The sequence below is a fragment of the Eufriesea mexicana genome, unplaced genomic scaffold (genome assembly GCF_001483705.2).
Source record: "Eufriesea mexicana isolate 0111107269 unplaced genomic scaffold, ASM148370v2 scaffold13881, whole genome shotgun sequence".
NCBI classification, from domain to species: Eukaryota; Metazoa; Arthropoda; class Insecta; order Hymenoptera; family Apidae; genus Eufriesea; species Eufriesea mexicana.
In genome coordinates this window covers 17,289-33,804 of record NW_016921376.1, presented here as the reverse complement: position 1 = coordinate 33,804, position 16,516 = coordinate 17,289, and the positions used below count along the sequence as shown (strand labels likewise).

The following is a 16,516-nucleotide window of genomic DNA, read 5'->3' as shown; positions in this document are numbered from 1 at the left end:
GCATTCCGTCGTCGTCGGTCTTCACCGACGTGACCGCCGTCAACTCCACCGTGTTTCTGTGTCGCTTCTCCTTCGTCTTGTTATCCACGGATTTCCGTAGCTCGTGGTTATCCGGAACATCGGCAATCGGCGATTGGTTCACGATCGGGACATGGCGAATTCGCTCCTCCGTCGATTCGACCTCGTCGGGCTTGCTCGCGTCCGGGAATTCGTGACAACAGTGTATTATCACCGGGGCGGGAATATCGTACCAGATCGCGGTGGAATTACCGTTGTTACCGTTGCCGTTGTCGTTCCCATTGCCATTCCCGTTGCCGTTCAAAAGCGACAATTTCCTGACCGATTTCAAAGTAGCCCATGCGTGCTTCGCCTCTTCCATTTTTCTCTCGCGCCATCCACCAGCCGAATTATCTAGCGCGTCTTCCCTATCGATCCTCGTGCTTCGCCATAGAACCGCACAGGCTAATGTTTATACCGTTAATCGAAAACCGTAAAACCGTGATAAAGTCGATCAACGTAACACCTATTCGCGTTACGACCATTATTCCTCGATGGCTATCGCCGTCCTATTTACGTCCATCGCTGTCCGGTCACTGTTTACGACTATGCGTATCACTTTTTTTCCTTCCATGCACTCTTGGCCCGTTAATACCGCACACCGATCGTATCGAGTTCGCGGACGATTCTTCGCGGAAATTTTATCGATCGAATCACGGTAGACGAATTTTTGTCGCGACCACCACGCGACCACCACGTGACCACCGCGCGATCCTTTTCCCGTATACGCGATTCGAATCGATCGACTCTGCTCCCTGAACGACCAACGTCGTCGCGACGTTACTCGATCCCATTTCTGGCGAAACTTCGATCTCGTTCGAGCTCGGTCTAAAGTCGTGCGGAATCGAGAATTCGTCGGGACTCTCCGTTTGGCAAATTCCCAGAGTACGCGATGCACTCGTGCTCCGTCGATCGAGAACCTCGATTCTCGGTTGTTACGTCGACCGAGACGCACGCTCTGCGCGCCTGCTTTTCCGCGCGAGAGAAATTTCGAATCCCGCGTATCGAGCAACGGCCGATCGATCGAGTTTACGAGTTATCGCGCCAACGATCGATCAACGTTTCGAGAGCGTTTCGGGAGTGTTTCATCGGCGCTTGGAAAGTATCCCGCTTCGGTCGCACCTCGCGCTCGAGTTCGCGTTACGTAAACGATTCATCGGTGCTTATCGTCCAGCTTTTGTGTCCTAACTTCGCCAACGATCGTTTTTCCAGCTGCTGTCCGTCCTCCGGCTGCCCATTCGCCGCACGGTCAATCCGTGCAGCCTCTGCATAGGCGAACGAGAGAATAGAAGAGATCCGACGTTGATTCACGCGAGGGACGACACACCCGACGAAACTGTCATGTCGCGCAATTCTCCGGTTACCTCCGCGGAACGTCCGACTTGCCTATTGGCTAAATTCCGTGCTTCCGCGGCTGTTCGTTTCGTATTCGACTCACGCGTGTCGCGATGTAATTACTGGATGGTGGGCAGACGTCTCGGTCTCCATTTCGTCGTCGATTCCGTCGTCGATTCCGTCGTCGATTCCGTCGTCGATTCCGTCGTCGATTCCGTCGTCGATTCCGTCGTCGATTCCGTCGTCGATTCCGTCGTCGATTCCGTCGTCGATTTCGTCGTTGATCGCGCAAACGCTCGAGGAGGGAACGCGTGGCGAAGCGACGTGGCAAAGGGAATGGCGGGAAAGAACGAGTTACGCGCGATTAACCGCGTTAAACGGAGATCCGCGATATTAGAAGCAACGTTGAAGGCACGAATGGTGAGAACCGATTCACCGTGTGACACGACGTCGGCTCGCGCTACACGGCAACTACCGGCGCCTAGGTGCATAGGTACGCGTTTATGCACCGGTCGAATCGCGCGGATAGAGAAACGCGTAACCGATTCAAGGTTAATTGTCCGGCGATCGACGAGCGACGAGCGACGAGCGACGAGCTACGACCGTTTCCGGCAACGCGAGTCGACCCGGGGTAAAGAATGCCCTCGTGATCGCGATGCTGGCGCGACGACGCCTCGGTCGTGACTGGATTCACGCTGGAAGCCGTATTATACAACAGCGTCGAACAATTATATCCATATTATGTTGCGTACACGCGTATTACACAACCATGCAAACAGCGCACCGTACCGTACCGCACCGTGCCTCCGCGTAAAAATAAGTCACAACTGTCTCGCGTGAAAATTTAATCCCGCCAACGACGGTGTCCCATCCTGGCCAACGCGTTGTAAATCATCGTCGCGAGAGACACGTTCACGCGGTATGATTTCGAATAAAGCTCGATTGTACGCGATTCGAGATTCCGCGTATACGTAGCCCGATCCGCCGACTAGATGACGAGTTATTTTTCCTATCTCGTGCCTGCTCGCGGATTCCAGTCTCGTCGATGACGAAGCGCGTTCGTTCGACTCGTTGCTCGTGATTCGGGAAAATCGCGATATCGGTTAACGACGGCTGATACCGGCGGCCGAAACGAGAGCCAGAGAATAAAAGAGAAGAAACGAAGCGCGATGCATCGCGGGCACAGTAGCACTAATAGTGGAACACAGGCGGGATACGCGTGGTAGCAGGGCGTAATGCTCCGAAACGAATGCGAGAAGGAGTAGCAGAGGTTGTTTGAGCGAGCAACGCGAGTTTCTAGGCGGGAGGTTGTTCTTTTCCTTCGCCACTTATATTTAGCTTGTTTCCGCGCGACACTCGCGCGTTACCGAAACATGGTGTGCACGTGCGACCGGTCCGCTCCTATATACCGTCGATATACCCTCGCTATACCCGTGCTATACCGTCGCGCTCGTAAACTACGTAACAGCTCGCGACACGACCTCGCGGACACCCGCTCGCTCGCTGCATTGTCGTTCGCCGCTTGCGTTTCTCCCATTGCACGCGCGCAATTTTTGCCACCGGCTCGTAACCGAGATTCTGCTATAACGGGTTATCGACCTTGCGATACTTCGCCATCCCGAAACATTATCACCTTTACGAGGAAAGTTCCAACCTTGCCGCGGCTCTAGCCACGCGTCATCCTCGATCATTCGCCTACGATTTTCGGATCCAGCGTCCCCGCCTCCAATAGTAAATCTTCGCGCGTTTAACGTCCGATCGTTAACGCGCCAACGCGTAAAATACGACCGCGATCCGCGATAACCAAGTACGCGTATTAAACGGAACTTATTTCTCGTAAGACCCGCTCATCTCGCGATTCTCGGCGTCGATGGACCGGTGACGCGTTACGGCCGAATTATCCGCACCTGTTCTCTCCTCGTGTCAGCTGCTTCCGTCAAGTCGATCGACTGGAAACTGTTATTTCCCGACTACGTTTCCACGCCGTTATTTTTCCCTCGGTGCGGGAATTAATCGGTTCGATGACTGACGGAATACGCGTCGTCGAAGAAGGAAACGTTGCGAAAGTTTCCTTTCGTTCGCGTTTCCAAAGACAGAGGAGAACCGACGACGAGGAGAAAAGACGCGGGGCTGTTTGCGAGAAAAGAAAGCGTAAAAATTCGATTCGTTGGAAAAGAATGGATTAGGAAAGGACGACTGGAAGCGAGGCCGCTGTCTCGCTTAACGAAACACCGATCGTGTTTTACGGTGTTTTACGGTGTTTTACGGTGTTTTACGGTGTTTCTTGCTGATCGTAGGCTGGTCGTAGGCTGGTCGTAGCAGGTCGTCGCAGGTCGTGCGGACGAAAAGAGGAGAAGCCTTACGACGTTACGTAGGGGTAAAAGACCGTCGTAGAAAGAAACTCTTGGCGTAACTGGTTGATAAAAAAGAACGAAGCGGAGTGGCCGAGACGGAAGCCAGAACGGGAGAACGGAAGTAAATGGCCGGTCATCCGGTATCGAACCTTGCCTCCGGCCATCCACGGCCTGTTACTTCGTTGACCCACTGCCCGTTATAGAAAATATATAATCGTCTCTCTTTTTATACCGTCGCCGTTTGCAATTCTTCGGGCAACGACACTGCTTTCCACGCGTCCCGCGTTTCCTCACCGACAACACCTTTCTTTCCGTAAGCTTCTCCGTCGTGCTATTTCTATCCGTCTCGTAACCTTCGTTATCGTTATCTTCTTCCCGAATACGAAACGCTTTATCGCCTGCCTATTCGGAAAGTTTCGCTTGCTTAATAATTCCCTACTCGTCTACGCCAGTCCGCGTATAGATAGATACATTTCCTTCGATTTTCCAGTTTCCACGAACGCATCGTATCCGCGTCGTGTCCATGACCGAAGGGACCAAGGAACGAACGTCACTGATCGCGCGATTGCCACGCGAATTCGGGACACGTGTTTCGTATCCGGGCAATCCAGAAGGAACTACCGACAGAGAAACGGTTGGTTCACCGTGAGAAGGCATTTACTTACATCGAGATCTCGAGAAAAGTGCTTCGAACGAACACAGTCGGAAAACAGCTGATATTTGGAAAACATCCTACGTCCGATGTATACTTCTTTTCCTTCCCTCTCGATTTACGTTTAACAGTAATAATATCTTTGAAGTTCTATCGCGCATCGCGAGTCAACGTTCGGCACTGATATTGCGTCACTCGCAGCACTCTTATCCCTCTTCTTTTCCTCTTTTCCTCTTTTCCTCTTTGATTTTCACCCGCTTCTCTCTCGCACCTCTCCAACCACTCGATCTATATTTTACTCGATGCGTTTCCCAAGGATATCGCGAATGAAACGCAAATGAGAACTAACGATAAGTCGCGCGGAGACTACAAGAGTAGACCGGAGTTCATACGAAATCGTACTGATAATATAACGTTCATCGTAAAAGTATGCCTTTGCTTATCGGATGATCCATTGTGTTATCCGAAGTGACGTTTCTTTCCTACACGAAATACCGTAGCCTAGTTAGCTACTCCGCGTTGGACCAGTCACCGCGTCGAATACCACTTACTCGTACCAAAAATTCGCGCGAATATCACGAGGATTCGGGCGCACATCGTATAATTGGTGCAATCCATCGACACCGATTGGTATCGACGAATGATCGTTGCCATCGTCGTCGATCGGTGTCTCGAAGCCTCCTAATTTTCCCTCCAAATTCCCAGCTGGGAACCAATCGTAAGAGGACGATTATCGAATCGTTAGCTGGAAACGGCGATTGCGTAAAAAAAGATGGTCGTCATCGTAGTCTACAGTCAATCGAATAGCCGATTAGAATGGAAATGATCGGTATGGATATCGCGAGGAAAGCTAAACGTTTCGACTTCTGTTCCTCCGACAAAGTCAATTTTCAACGCTACCACCGATGGTTACTTTCTCTTTTAGTTAAGACACCAGCGAAGCTGATGCATAGCGAATTGTAAATACGTCGTTAAACGAAAGCGATAAAAACGAGCAATTTCGTCGAAAAGTATACGCGAATAAGGGTACGTTAATTAAGGAAAATCATCTTCTTGGACGTTGCGACCTTTTCTCCATTTTATTCCATCGATCGGGATTCTCGATCGACGATACCATGGAAAACCAGATGTTGCAAACTCTGTGCGCACGGTTAAGTTACTCGTAATATTTTCCGATGGGTGTGTCACGGAATACCGTGAGTCTGAATTCCTCTACGAACGAGTCTTCGTTTCTTTCTCTCTTCATTCGCCGCGATTTCCATTTTCTCTGTTCGCTTTTAACTTTTGCGCCGATGCCTAGTGTACGACAAACGAACTTCCTAGCCCGGGACAAAGATGGAACAAAGAAACGATCGTCCAGATATCGTCGAATCAAAAACGAAATCGAACGAAACGAAGAAAATACGACAAACGTCGTGTTCTATGAGAAGACACGGTAAACCGTGTACCTTTGAAATATAATACGTATCGATACGCGTTTCGCATAGGAATCGATACGGAGTTCGCTGTATAGCGGTGTCTCATAATGATATGGCGACGAGAATCAACCGGAAATGACTCGTCAACCGGAACGAGGTTCTTTCACGACCCACTCGAATTACGAACAACGTAACGAAACGCGATTCGGATAAATTCATCCGTGTATTTAATTATCGAATGATAATCGTGAAAAAAAGATAAACTCGGAAACAAGCTCGAAATATTCTTTGTTCCGAGATAAAAGCACAAGGCAACGAACGAGTTCGGAATAAAGCATAAGCGTCGATAAATGTGACATTATTCGATTACTAGAAACAGAAGAATGGAAGAAAAAGAACGAAAAATGTATTATTTGTTTCAAAAGATTACGCAATTTACGAACGATGAAAGCCTCGAACTTTTAACTCGAGAACGTCATCCTTCGGGGAAAATTGCAAACAGATGATAAAGGAAAAAGAAAAGGAAAAGAAAGCAGAGATAGCAGACTATGATTCGAGAAGAAAAGCCAGCTTTTACGTTTATCACGGAAATTCTAGTGACCATTTCGTTGCGTGATTATACGCTTACGTATATTTGAATTGTCCGACATAATAAGATGCATGCTATGACGTAAGACTTTCACCCCTGAGGGTCCTTCTGGCATCCGAATCATACGCGCCGCCACCTATACACCTCTTTTGAAACTCGAAGAACCTACCGCTAGTCCACGAATTATCCCTGCTTTTCACTCCCGATTCTCCCTTCACCGCATCATCCTTTCCCTCTTTCACTCGTTCTTTCTCATGCGAACCCGCGTTTATCTTCTTCTTGTTTGTTCTCCACTCGTTTTTTTTCTCTCTCTCTCTCTCTCTCTCTCTCTCTCTCTCTCTCTCTCTCTCTCTCTCTTACGTTCGGTCGATAATTACGTAACGGAATATAAAAGTTTATACCACGATATCTCGACGTGTAATAATATCGAAGCCAGAACTCGTTCGAGTTTTCGCATTTATCTCGAAATATCGTTTTCTCTATTATCGACGATTCTTCGAAATTTCCTCGTCTTGTTTAATACGCTAAACGTTTACCGCTTAATCGCGTACCCCCTGCTTTACCTTTGGCGTAAACATACATTTGGTTGGTTCCTTAGCGAACAACGAATTTGTTTTTAAATGATCGCTGATCACGCGATAAAACGAACGGAAATGACATTTTTTTGTTCAATCGTATCGGCAATAGTGATAAGATTTATAGGATCGAGGATAAGGATAACTGGAACAATGCGGCTTAGCGTTCACTCGGTAACTAAACTTCAATGTCGTTCTCGTTCATCGTTTCAGTTTTACGTTTTCGCGATTCATTGATTCAAGGCTAGCCCATCGGGATATATTAGGTACCAATTAAGTTTCATCGATCGTGGAACTGGGAAATGCGCGATGTAATTATTATTTACTACGAGAAACTAACCTTTCGTCTAACACGTCGGCAACTACCTCGATGCTTATGAGCAATCGCGCATTTTTAAATGTTCTGTCACAAACATCTCGACATCGATTTTATACATTCACGTGCATACGAACAACGGAAGTAAGAATTCGATGAAGAAAAGAATTAATGGGTAAAAACTGAGTAACGAATCTCATCTCATATTACATGCGCCTCGCTTATCTCCTTCCTTTCTCTATCTTATTTTCTTATGTTATTTCTCTTAATTACTAACTACGAATTACAATTGATAACACGTACGATACGCAGTCACTGCACATCGATAACTACACATCGTTATTTCTAGGATACGATGAGATAATGGCGCATCATCTTGTAATAATAATCTTGAACGTATCAAATATTTTTCTTTTCACTTCCTTTGCAACGTAAGTATAAAAGATACTTAGGATTTAAGCAATTAGTTGGGAATTATAACAAGTGTTAGACTGTAGTACGTGTCGTTTCGCCTACGTTTCCTATTTGTCACGACATATACACTTTCGTAAGATGATCAAATTTTCTCGAGATTCAAGGCTGACATTCAATTAACAAATTACGAATTTTTAATTATTAGAGAAACGGTGTCTCGTTCGAGAAAATGTGTTAAAATATATCATTCCGAATTAACGAAGCTGGACCGCTTGAAATTTTATGTATAATGTACTTTATAAATGTATAAAGTGTTAAATTTTCTACTGCGACTGTAAAGCCAACGACGCGCAACGATACAAGCGATCGAGAAAGCGTATGAAGCAAGTAAATGATTTATGTATACACAGAGAAATTTTTATAAAACTCACACGAACTTCCTATATTTAGTGTAGACTATATAAAGCTATATAATCCACGAACGCACTATTTCAAATTTTCTGTATAAGATAGACACAAATACGTAAAAGGTGGAGAAGGTTGGTATTTACCGCGTACTTATCCTTGTAAAAAAGCGAACTAGTCGACATGGTCGTTAATCCTGAAGCAACAAGTTGCACGAACCGCGAAAGATCACGGTTTCATCGTTGATCTCCGTTATTTTGGCTGCAACTTCTTGAGATATCCATTGAACGTGATGCACACGCGCGCACACACGCGCGTCGATGTCTTTTTACAAATTAACAAAAATGAACTTCAAACTGATCGAAAGAATAATCGAAAGTTACAAGGTGTTCGTTGAAGTTATACGAGCGTATCGGAAATGTGAATAGTCTCAAAGGCACGTTTACACGGAAGCAGAGCCAACTGCACTGCGACTGACAAACAGGACGAGTCAGAACTGCAAAAGAAAGACTGGTACACCGTGTGTATGTCCTGTTAGTTTATGGCCACGGTTACGGCAAGAAAGGTAGTATCTTCCCCTCCTCTTCTGCCGCGATGACCTACAATCTAACGCAAAGGCTCTCTCTTTTCGTTCTCTTTTCCCTTTTCTCTTTCTCCCTCGTTCTCGTCTCTCCTCTCCCCCCTCCCTCTCTCTCGCTCCCTTTTTCTTCTCCTCCCTCTCTTTGCCGTGGCTATTCTCATCTTTTCTCTTTAATTTGTATACTACTATATAACATTCATTCTTTTCTTAACGATAAACGATTTATCTCAAATAATCGAAGTAAATAAACAAACGAACATAAATTTTTTAACGAACGTTTAAAGTTATCTATTTATCGAAATTCATTAATTATTATACAAATATTTATACATTCACAATTTTAAATAACAAAAACTTAAGATATAAAATATATTCCATAAATAGAAAAAGGGGATAACATTTTACGATTTATCTATTCTACAACATCTTATTTTATTATTTGAAAACTATTTGAATACAAGAATCGAATAATCATTTAGTCTAACATGTCTAAATACAAACAAACGAATCAAATAAATATATTTTTTTATATAGTTAATTTTGATAAATTATCTTATTAATAATATCAACTAATTACTTCCAATATTAGAAATTAGTTTGCTTTTAAAGATACGTGAATAGAGCTTTTTAAAATTCGATTCCGGAAACAAAAGACTTCGACATCGACAAAAGCAACCAATCGCCATCTTGTTTGATCGATAGTTGAATCTCGAAACACTCTCGAATCAGAGGTCTACGGCACGATACGTAAGTGCTCTGTGTTTGTTTGCTTCTTGCGGAACGAAGCTCTTGAAATATGACTCAAGAAGGCCAGTAAGTATATGAAAATTCATATAAAATTTTTTTCGAATGAATTCCTTGATCCTAAAATCCCTTCTTATTTTTATTATTATGAAACAAGTAGCAGATATTCGTGGGAAGAACTCGAATACCGCCCCGTGGCTTTCGAAACACCGCCATGTTGTAAAGACAGCTTTATTGATTCTCGAAATTTCTGGAAAAGAATCGCAAGAATCTTACGTTCCTCTTTTTTCTTGATTTGCAATACGCTAGTTGTTAATTTCGAATAACAATTATCCCATTAATAACAAATTTGCTGTTCTTTATGTTTCTTTCCTGATAATCGAATTGCAATCCCTGAAATTTTAATAACTCACATTTCTAAATAACTATCAATATATTTGAGATGCGAAACATGTATTGTAATTTTTTATATATTTCACCTAAGTGTATTTAATAATATTACATTGTTTTTATTCTGTTACATTGTTTTATAGAAATAATATGTCGTTTTATTTATAATGACTAGCGGTTTTTGTAGGAAACCATAGAGCTCTGCTCCTAACCTTCAACTACTTTAAACAATTACAATGCTATTATGTATAATTCAATATTACTCTAATCTTCGGATCTAATTAAACGTTACATTTCATTTCGTATATTAGAATAAATCGCTCGTGATAATTGAATATTCACGGACAATAGTTACATACGAAATAAAATTAAAACTTACCTTATCTCCATGTACTACTACGTATTTATCATACGTGTCTATGTTTCGAGCATACATGCATATTATACACACATTTCATGCAGAAATGCTCTGTACATGTAGCAATAAGTGAATGATGTAGGTAATAAATAGTAGTTGATATGGATTAAAACACTGTCTTTTATCAATTATCCCTTTGATATTACATTTTCTTTAACTCACATTTTCAGTGATAAATTATTTAGTTCCTTTTATGTTGTTTAAAACCATCGATTATCTACAAATTTTTTAGATTGCCTCCCCCACCTGTAATGTGGGCTCAAAGAAGAGATTGTTTATATGTTACCATCATTCTAGAAGATTGCAAGGATCCTGTTATTAACGTCAATCCACAAATGATATATTTTAAAGGAGTAGGTGGAACGGAACAGAAAATGCACGAAGTAACAATTAACCTATATGGAGAAATTAATGTAAACAAAACAGTTCAGAATGTAAGAGGAAGGACCATAGAGTTAGTTCTTGTTAAAAAAGAAAAAGGCCCATATTGGCCAAGATTAACGAAAGAAACAACAAAAGCACATTGGTTAAAAAGTGACTTTAACAAATGGAAGGATGAAGATGATAGCAGTGATGAAGGTGGTATGGATGGAAATAGTCCTGATTTGGAAGAAGTAAGGGATAAGTTTGTTTAATTTATCTGTAATACTTTTGGAGAAAGATATTATCACTGTACAATTATTTGTATATAGTCTGATAATTTAAATTTCTACTAATATTTACAGATGATGCGACAAATGGGCGGTTTAGAAGGTTCAGGAGACACTAAACCAAACTTTGATGAAGAGAATGAAGTAGATAGCGACGAAGAATATTTACCTGATCTGCTGCTTAATTGAAAACATTATAACTGTACTTTAAAATAAAGTAATATAACTAATATAACATAATTATAATATAACATAATTATAACTGTACTTCGTTAAAAAAGTAAAAAATACAAAAATGAATGGCGACCTAAGAATAGTGTGCACCACCAGGCAATATATCAGTAGGCCATGCTATTTGTGTTTTCGATTAAATTTACTAATGGCCCACATTACAGTAGCAAACAGACAAATAAGGTGCACAACAAATTGTCAACATAAAAGAATACAGTGGTCAAGAGAATTCTTTTTAAAGATTCTCTAATCTTTCTTCGTTATACGTTTTACTTATTACTAAGTTATAATGAACTTTTTTTTAATAATGATTACTTGTGTATAATATGAAGGAGATAAAATAATGAAAATGAGTTACATTATTTGTGGAATTATTTATTTCAGAAAATCCCATAAAAAGAATTTAGTACATACCATGTATGTATATATAAAAATCAATTGCTTACCAATATCAGTGCAAACAGCTTTATTTTGTCTCTTTATAAACTCGATATATTTTTGTTTACATTTGCTGCATCATAAAAATTTTCAGAACTATACTTACTTTATTATTACATAATAAGTACCATACAATTGCAAGATGAAATATCTATGTTCTATACTATTTAAATATAAGAAAACTTATCCAACGATACTGGAAGCGCCTCGTAATGCTAAATATCCGGCAGTTATATCCATTGGTAGACTTCGGACTGTTGCAAATTCTTCTGCCGTTGCATAATATAATTTAGTTTGTGGATCTGTATATCGTGCCTGTAAAATAAATGTAATCCATGTATTAATTTATACTTCAATGATGTAACCAATCATATAAATTTGATGAAAGACACTAACGGGTAGGCCAGAAATATCTGAATACTTCTTTGCTGGTCTAAAGCTTGGCGGTGCATTAACAGAGCTATCTGAAATTTTTTAAATTTAACAATAATAATTCAAGTATTAAATGATATTTATCATATGTATTTATTATATTATACCGTAATATTTTAAATCAAATGTTAAATTTTTGATAGGTCAAGATTTCTAATATTTAAAATATTTGAAATATTAATGCAAAAATTACAGTTATTACCAAATAAATTTTATAAATAAAAATAAATTGATTTCATACATATTTATAACTATAACAGTAATTTTAACTTCTTCAGTTATTTGAATTATTTTAAATCTATTAAAAACATAAAACAGAAAATAAATCGTACAATGTACCACTTCTGCAGGCCATGGTAAAGTACGTTCTTGAGCTAAGACTTGTTTTAATGAACGCCAAGTCCGTTTCTTTCCAGTGGTACTAGTAGAACGAAATTTCTGTTGAAAAATTGGATTCTTGTAAACTGGTTGTGATTTCTTATTAAATTCCACTACTTCTTCATTTACCATTTTTTATTTTATTTAAAACACTTACAAACCTATAAAAAATATATACAAGTATATTAGTAAATGTAAGTAATTATTGACATTTATTATATGTTATATTTACTTAAAAGATTTACATTCATACAGTGTATTATATCAAATATATGTTCAGAGATCTTCTTTATTGTCGAGTAATGTCTCAAACAATTTCCTTCTTGGATTATATAAGACTAATATTTCTTCTACATCACATCTTAATATACCACAAATTGTATGCATCATAGTTGTATTTATATGTTTAACCAAAACTTTTGCCCACTGACTTAGAATAAGTACAGCTGTATAATGGTCCTTTGAACTTCTAAAAAAAAGTTTTTTCCATTGAAACCTATAATATATAAATATTACTACTTTTTAAATAAGATACCTTTGAAAATCAAAATGATATTTATATCCTTGCGAGAGATATTTCTGGATAATAATTGATAAATTATTTTCAATTAAAACAGCACCCTTTTTACTAGGTTCAATTAAACATAAAATTGCATGATGACAAAGTAATTGATTGTATTCTAATTCACCCCTTTTGTCACGCTTATATTTTGAATTCTAAATAATGAATACTGGATTAAATTAGATATTATCTTACACGTGTACTAAATCAATTTAATATAAAGAAGGATATATGCATTTTATAACCTTTCCTATGTGGAGTGTAACTTGTATATTTTTTTTTATGTGATCTACATCATTTATATATAGCTGTAAAAATCTTTCACTCATTTCTATTTCCTTATTTGCCATATTTATCACAGTATTTATGAAATTTTCTTGTCTATCATTATTCATTTTTAAAATGTTGCCATATCTACAATCATTAGACATAATTTTATCATCACAAAATGGCTCAGAATCTTCAAATGCAGTAACTTTTTTAAATTTATGTTTTTCACAATTATAGAAATTAATGTATTTTTGTTTGCCTCCTATGGAAAATAATGAATTATATTTTGACCCATTCAATTTATTTGCTAAATTTGTCCTTATTCTTTTACAAGTTAAAATTTTATTATATGTTTCAATTTCCCCTCTTTTCATGCTTTCATTGTGTTTCCTCTTTATTCTTATTTTCTGAAGTATTTTTGTATTAATACTTCTTAAATGAGATGTTAACATTTGTGTATTATTTAAGTAAGTAAATTTATCAAAGAAACTGGTATGTTTTTCCATAAAATATTTTATGTTGTTTTCAACAGTCAAATCCATATCTTGTTGCATATTAATTTCTTTTATTTTTTCTGCAGGATAAAATTGCTTAATTTTATAAAGGTTGTCTATGTTTGTTACAAATGTAATTTTGTTAAATTTCTTGCAAGCATGAGACTCAATTTTTAATCCTAAGTTTTGGATAAATGTATGTACTAATTTATCCATATTAAACTTTGAAAAATCAAACATGTTGAATCTTCGAATTATAAAATTATATTTATATTAATAACTAAATGTTAGTGCATATAAATATTTTAAAACAGTATGTATAATAAAATATTATAAAATACTAATTTCTGTATCATAAAAAGTCTGACATACTTTTAAAAACAAACTTGTGCAATTGTTTTTTTCATCTAACTTCATAATAATATACAATATAATTACTTTTTATTAATTTAAATATATCATAAATATTTTAAGTATATTGTTATAATAATAGAAAATTAAAATGTGCTTCGAAAATTTTTATTAACATGCAGTTTATTTTCTTGGTTCGTAAAAGTTTCGTTGAGTTATGTGAGAAAAGTATCTTAAATAAAAGATTCCTTAAATCTAGTAAGTACATTTTATTTAATCATTATATATAATTATAAAAGAAAATATATCATTAATTTATCAAATCCAACTTAAAAATTATTATGATAATTCAGAAGTTATTTTATAACCTTTAAAATGATATATTTTTTATCCGATTCAGCAAAAATATCAAAATATCAAGGATTGTGTATTAATTACTAAATCATAAATTTACACATTCTTTTGTTCTATCATTAGATTTCGAAATGAATTTGAAACGTAATTTTTATTTATTACTTACCATCGATAGATCAAAATAGTACACTAATTTCGTTACTAGGTAACTTAAAATGTTCAAATACTAATTGTAAGCAACTACGGTACTGCATGATAATCGTAAACAATATTTCAAAAATTGCATATAATTTTATTTTTACTTTTTATATAATACAATTTATTTACTATTATTTTAAGTTCGTTTAATATATTTTATCAAATATATTAAATATATTTATTATAAAATGTTTATAATATATTGATATTATTTAATTATTTCTTTAAATTGTAATTTCTTTAATATTTAAGTTTTTTTCTACTTTTTAAATCTATCATATCAAATTTACAACAGATAAATTTTAATTAAATTCAAATTAAAAATCTTTTCTAACTGTAAAAACATTAAGATCACGTTTAAAAATGAATTTAAATATTTAAACTCTGCAAATTTAAAATAATTTTATTATAGAAAGTAAAATAATTATTTTCAACTATGTAATTGAACTACAGTTTGAGAAAATGGGAGGGACATAATATATCAATGATGGTGGGGGGTTTCATAACTCAGCTTGGGAATAACGTGACTATATTCACCTTTCGCTTCGTTGGAGGTCGAAAGAACATATTCTTCATTTGTTCCAGATTCGCAAATTATTTGTAAATTCATTGCTATTAATAGTTTATGTGTATCAGTATATTCTAACATAATGGGTCGTAAATTTTTTGTCGGTGGTAATTGGAAAATGAACGGTACCAAAAGTGAAATAGATGGTATTGTTGCCTTTTTAAAAACTGGCCCACTTGATTCAAATGTTGGTATGTTTCTCCTGTTTTTAATCATTTATATCTTTAATTTATAATAATCTAAAAAAAATCTTTTTATTCTCGTTAAAATAACTTTAATATACACAAATATTAATTACTGTGTATAATTTTGACAATTATATCAGATGTTGTTGTTGGAGTACCATCAATATACTTAACATACACGAAAAATATATTACCTAACAATGTTAGTATTGCTGGACAAAATACATACAAAGTCGCAAAAGGAGCATTTACAGGAGAAATAAGTCCTGCTATGCTTTTGGATAATGGAATCCCTTGGGTAATTCTTGGTCATTCAGAGCGTAGAAATGTATTTGGTGAAACAGATGAATTAGTAGCAGAAAAAGTTGCTCATGCATTAGAATCTGGACTAAAGGTATTCAAAATTTTTATTATTTTAAAGATGTAGTAAATTGATATTCAAATTACAATTTAATTGTTTTTCACATATAGCATATATGTTGATTTAGATATATTAATATTAATAAATGTCAATGTATTTAATGTAAAGGTAATTGCGTGTATTGGAGAAAAATTGGAAGAAAGAGAAGCTGGTAAAACAGAAGAAGTAGTTTTCAGACAAACAAAAGCTATTGCAGATAAAATCAAGATGTGGGATAATGTAGTTGTTGCCTATGAACCAGTTTGGGCAATTGGAACAGGCAAAACAGCTACACCACAACAAGCTCAAGAGGTTCATGAAAAACTGAGAGATTGGTTCTCTAAAAATATCAACCAAACTGTTGCAGATACTATTAGAATTATTTATGGAGGTTCAGTAACAGCAGGCAATGCAAAAGACTTAGCAAAAGAAAAGGATATTGATGGATTTTTAGTTGGGGGAGCATCTTTAAAACCTGATTTTGTACAAATTGTTAATGCTAAGCAGTGAGACTAAATATTATTTATGCAAGAATGTTACTTATCAAAATTAATTAAGGATGTGTATATCATAAGTATTATAAGGAATTAATTTACATGTTTTCTTGTCAATTGTATAGAGAAAGATTTAAGTTGTGTTGTTGCAATGAAGAATTATTATCCTACAATTAATAGTAAATTGTACATTTCATTCTGTTTTTCCCAAGAACCATATATTTCTTGTAAATATATAATCATTAGTAACTCAATAAATGTTGC

General features: G+C 37.2%; 5 protein-coding genes across 8 annotated transcripts in view; 2 read left to right on the top strand and 3 right to left on the bottom strand.

Moving 5' to 3' along the window:
• Nost (Nostrin) overlaps positions 1–8,749 on the bottom strand; it is a 17,013-nt gene extending 8,264 nt beyond the window's left edge. For 2 of the 4 annotated variants that reach the window (XM_017908947.1, XM_017908949.1), the window contains exon 1: positions 7–1,556. In XM_017908947.1, the coding sequence (XP_017764436.1) occupies positions 7–379 (373 nt within the window). In that variant the 5' untranslated portion in view covers positions 380–1,556. Of the gene's footprint in view, positions 1–6; positions 1,557–8,261 lie in introns of those variants that run through there. The other 2 variants (XM_017908948.1, XM_017908950.1) reach the window with 2 other exon arrangements.
• Positions 8,750–9,420: 671 nt separating this feature from the next.
• p23 (cytosolic prostaglandin E synthase) lies at positions 9,421–11,490 on the top strand. The gene is made up of 3 exons (XM_017908952.1): positions 9,421–9,508; positions 10,480–10,861; positions 10,973–11,490. Exons 1-3 carry the CDS (start codon positions 9,492–9,494, stop codon positions 11,084–11,086), a joined length of 513 nt encoding a protein of 170 aa, XP_017764441.1. The 5' UTR covers positions 9,421–9,491; the 3' UTR covers positions 11,087–11,490.
• Positions 11,491–11,548: 58 nt separating this feature from the next.
• Positions 11,549–12,508, bottom strand: LOC108553889 (INO80 complex subunit C). Its single transcript, XM_017908953.1, has 3 exons — positions 12,331–12,508; positions 11,963–12,030; positions 11,549–11,881 (listed from the first exon to the last, which is right to left on the bottom strand). Exons 1-3 carry the CDS (start codon positions 12,506–12,508, stop codon positions 11,750–11,752), a joined length of 378 nt encoding a protein of 125 aa, XP_017764442.1. The 3' UTR covers positions 11,549–11,749.
• LOC108553886 (uncharacterized) lies at positions 12,368–13,942 on the bottom strand. The gene is made up of 5 exons (XM_017908951.1): positions 13,184–13,942; positions 12,912–13,093; positions 12,630–12,845; positions 12,534–12,537; positions 12,368–12,436 (listed from the first exon to the last, which is right to left on the bottom strand). Exons 1-3 carry the CDS (start codon positions 13,940–13,942, stop codon positions 12,653–12,655), a joined length of 1,134 nt encoding a protein of 377 aa, XP_017764440.1. The 3' UTR covers positions 12,368–12,436; positions 12,534–12,537; positions 12,630–12,652.
• Positions 13,943–15,117: 1,175 nt separating this feature from the next.
• Tpi (triose phosphate isomerase) lies at positions 15,118–16,512 on the top strand. The gene is made up of 3 exons (XM_017908936.1): positions 15,118–15,364; positions 15,499–15,752; positions 15,888–16,512. The coding sequence occupies exons 1-3, from the start codon at positions 15,256–15,258 to the stop codon at positions 16,266–16,268; spliced, it is 744 nt and encodes a 247-aa protein (XP_017764425.1). The 5' UTR covers positions 15,118–15,255; the 3' UTR covers positions 16,269–16,512.
• Positions 16,513–16,516: the final 4 nt, after the last annotated feature.

What these genes read in the sequence shown, in the direction of transcription:
- p23 (XM_017908952.1), top strand. An exon ending in ATAGTCCTGATTTGGAAGAA is followed by an intron (nt 10,862 to 10,972) that starts GTAAGGGATAAG and finishes TAATATTTACAG; the next exon opens with ATGATGCGACAAATGGGCGG.
- LOC108553889 (XM_017908953.1), bottom strand. Translation starts at nt 12,508, where the DNA reads ATGGTAAATGAAGAAGTAGTGGAATTTAATAAGAAATCACAACCAGTT. An exon ending in GCCTGCAGAAGTGGTACATT is followed by an intron (nt 12,031 to 12,330) that starts GTACGATTTATT and finishes AAAAAATTTCAG; the next exon opens with ATAGCTCTGTTAATGCACCG. An exon ending in CAGATATTTCTGGCCTACCC is followed by an intron (nt 11,882 to 11,962) that starts GTTAGTGTCTTT and finishes TTTATTTTACAG; the next exon opens with GCACGATATACAGATCCACA.
- LOC108553886 (XM_017908951.1), bottom strand. Translation starts at nt 13,942, where the DNA reads ATGTTTGATTTTTCAAAGTTTAATATGGATAAATTAGTACATACATTT. An exon ending in TTACACTCCACATAGGAAAG is followed by an intron (nt 13,094 to 13,183) that starts GTTATAAAATGC and finishes TTCATTATTTAG; the next exon opens with AATTCAAAATATAAGCGTGA. An exon ending in TATCATTTTGATTTTCAAAG is followed by an intron (nt 12,846 to 12,911) that starts GTATCTTATTTA and finishes ACTTTTTTTTAG; the next exon opens with AAGTTCAAAGGACCATTATA.
- Tpi (XM_017908936.1), top strand. Translation starts at nt 15,256, where the DNA reads ATGGGTCGTAAATTTTTTGTCGGTGGTAATTGGAAAATGAACGGTACC. An exon ending in CCCACTTGATTCAAATGTTG is followed by an intron (nt 15,365 to 15,498) that starts GTATGTTTCTCC and finishes CAATTATATCAG; the next exon opens with ATGTTGTTGTTGGAGTACCA. An exon ending in CATTAGAATCTGGACTAAAG is followed by an intron (nt 15,753 to 15,887) that starts GTATTCAAAATT and finishes TTTAATGTAAAG; the next exon opens with GTAATTGCGTGTATTGGAGA.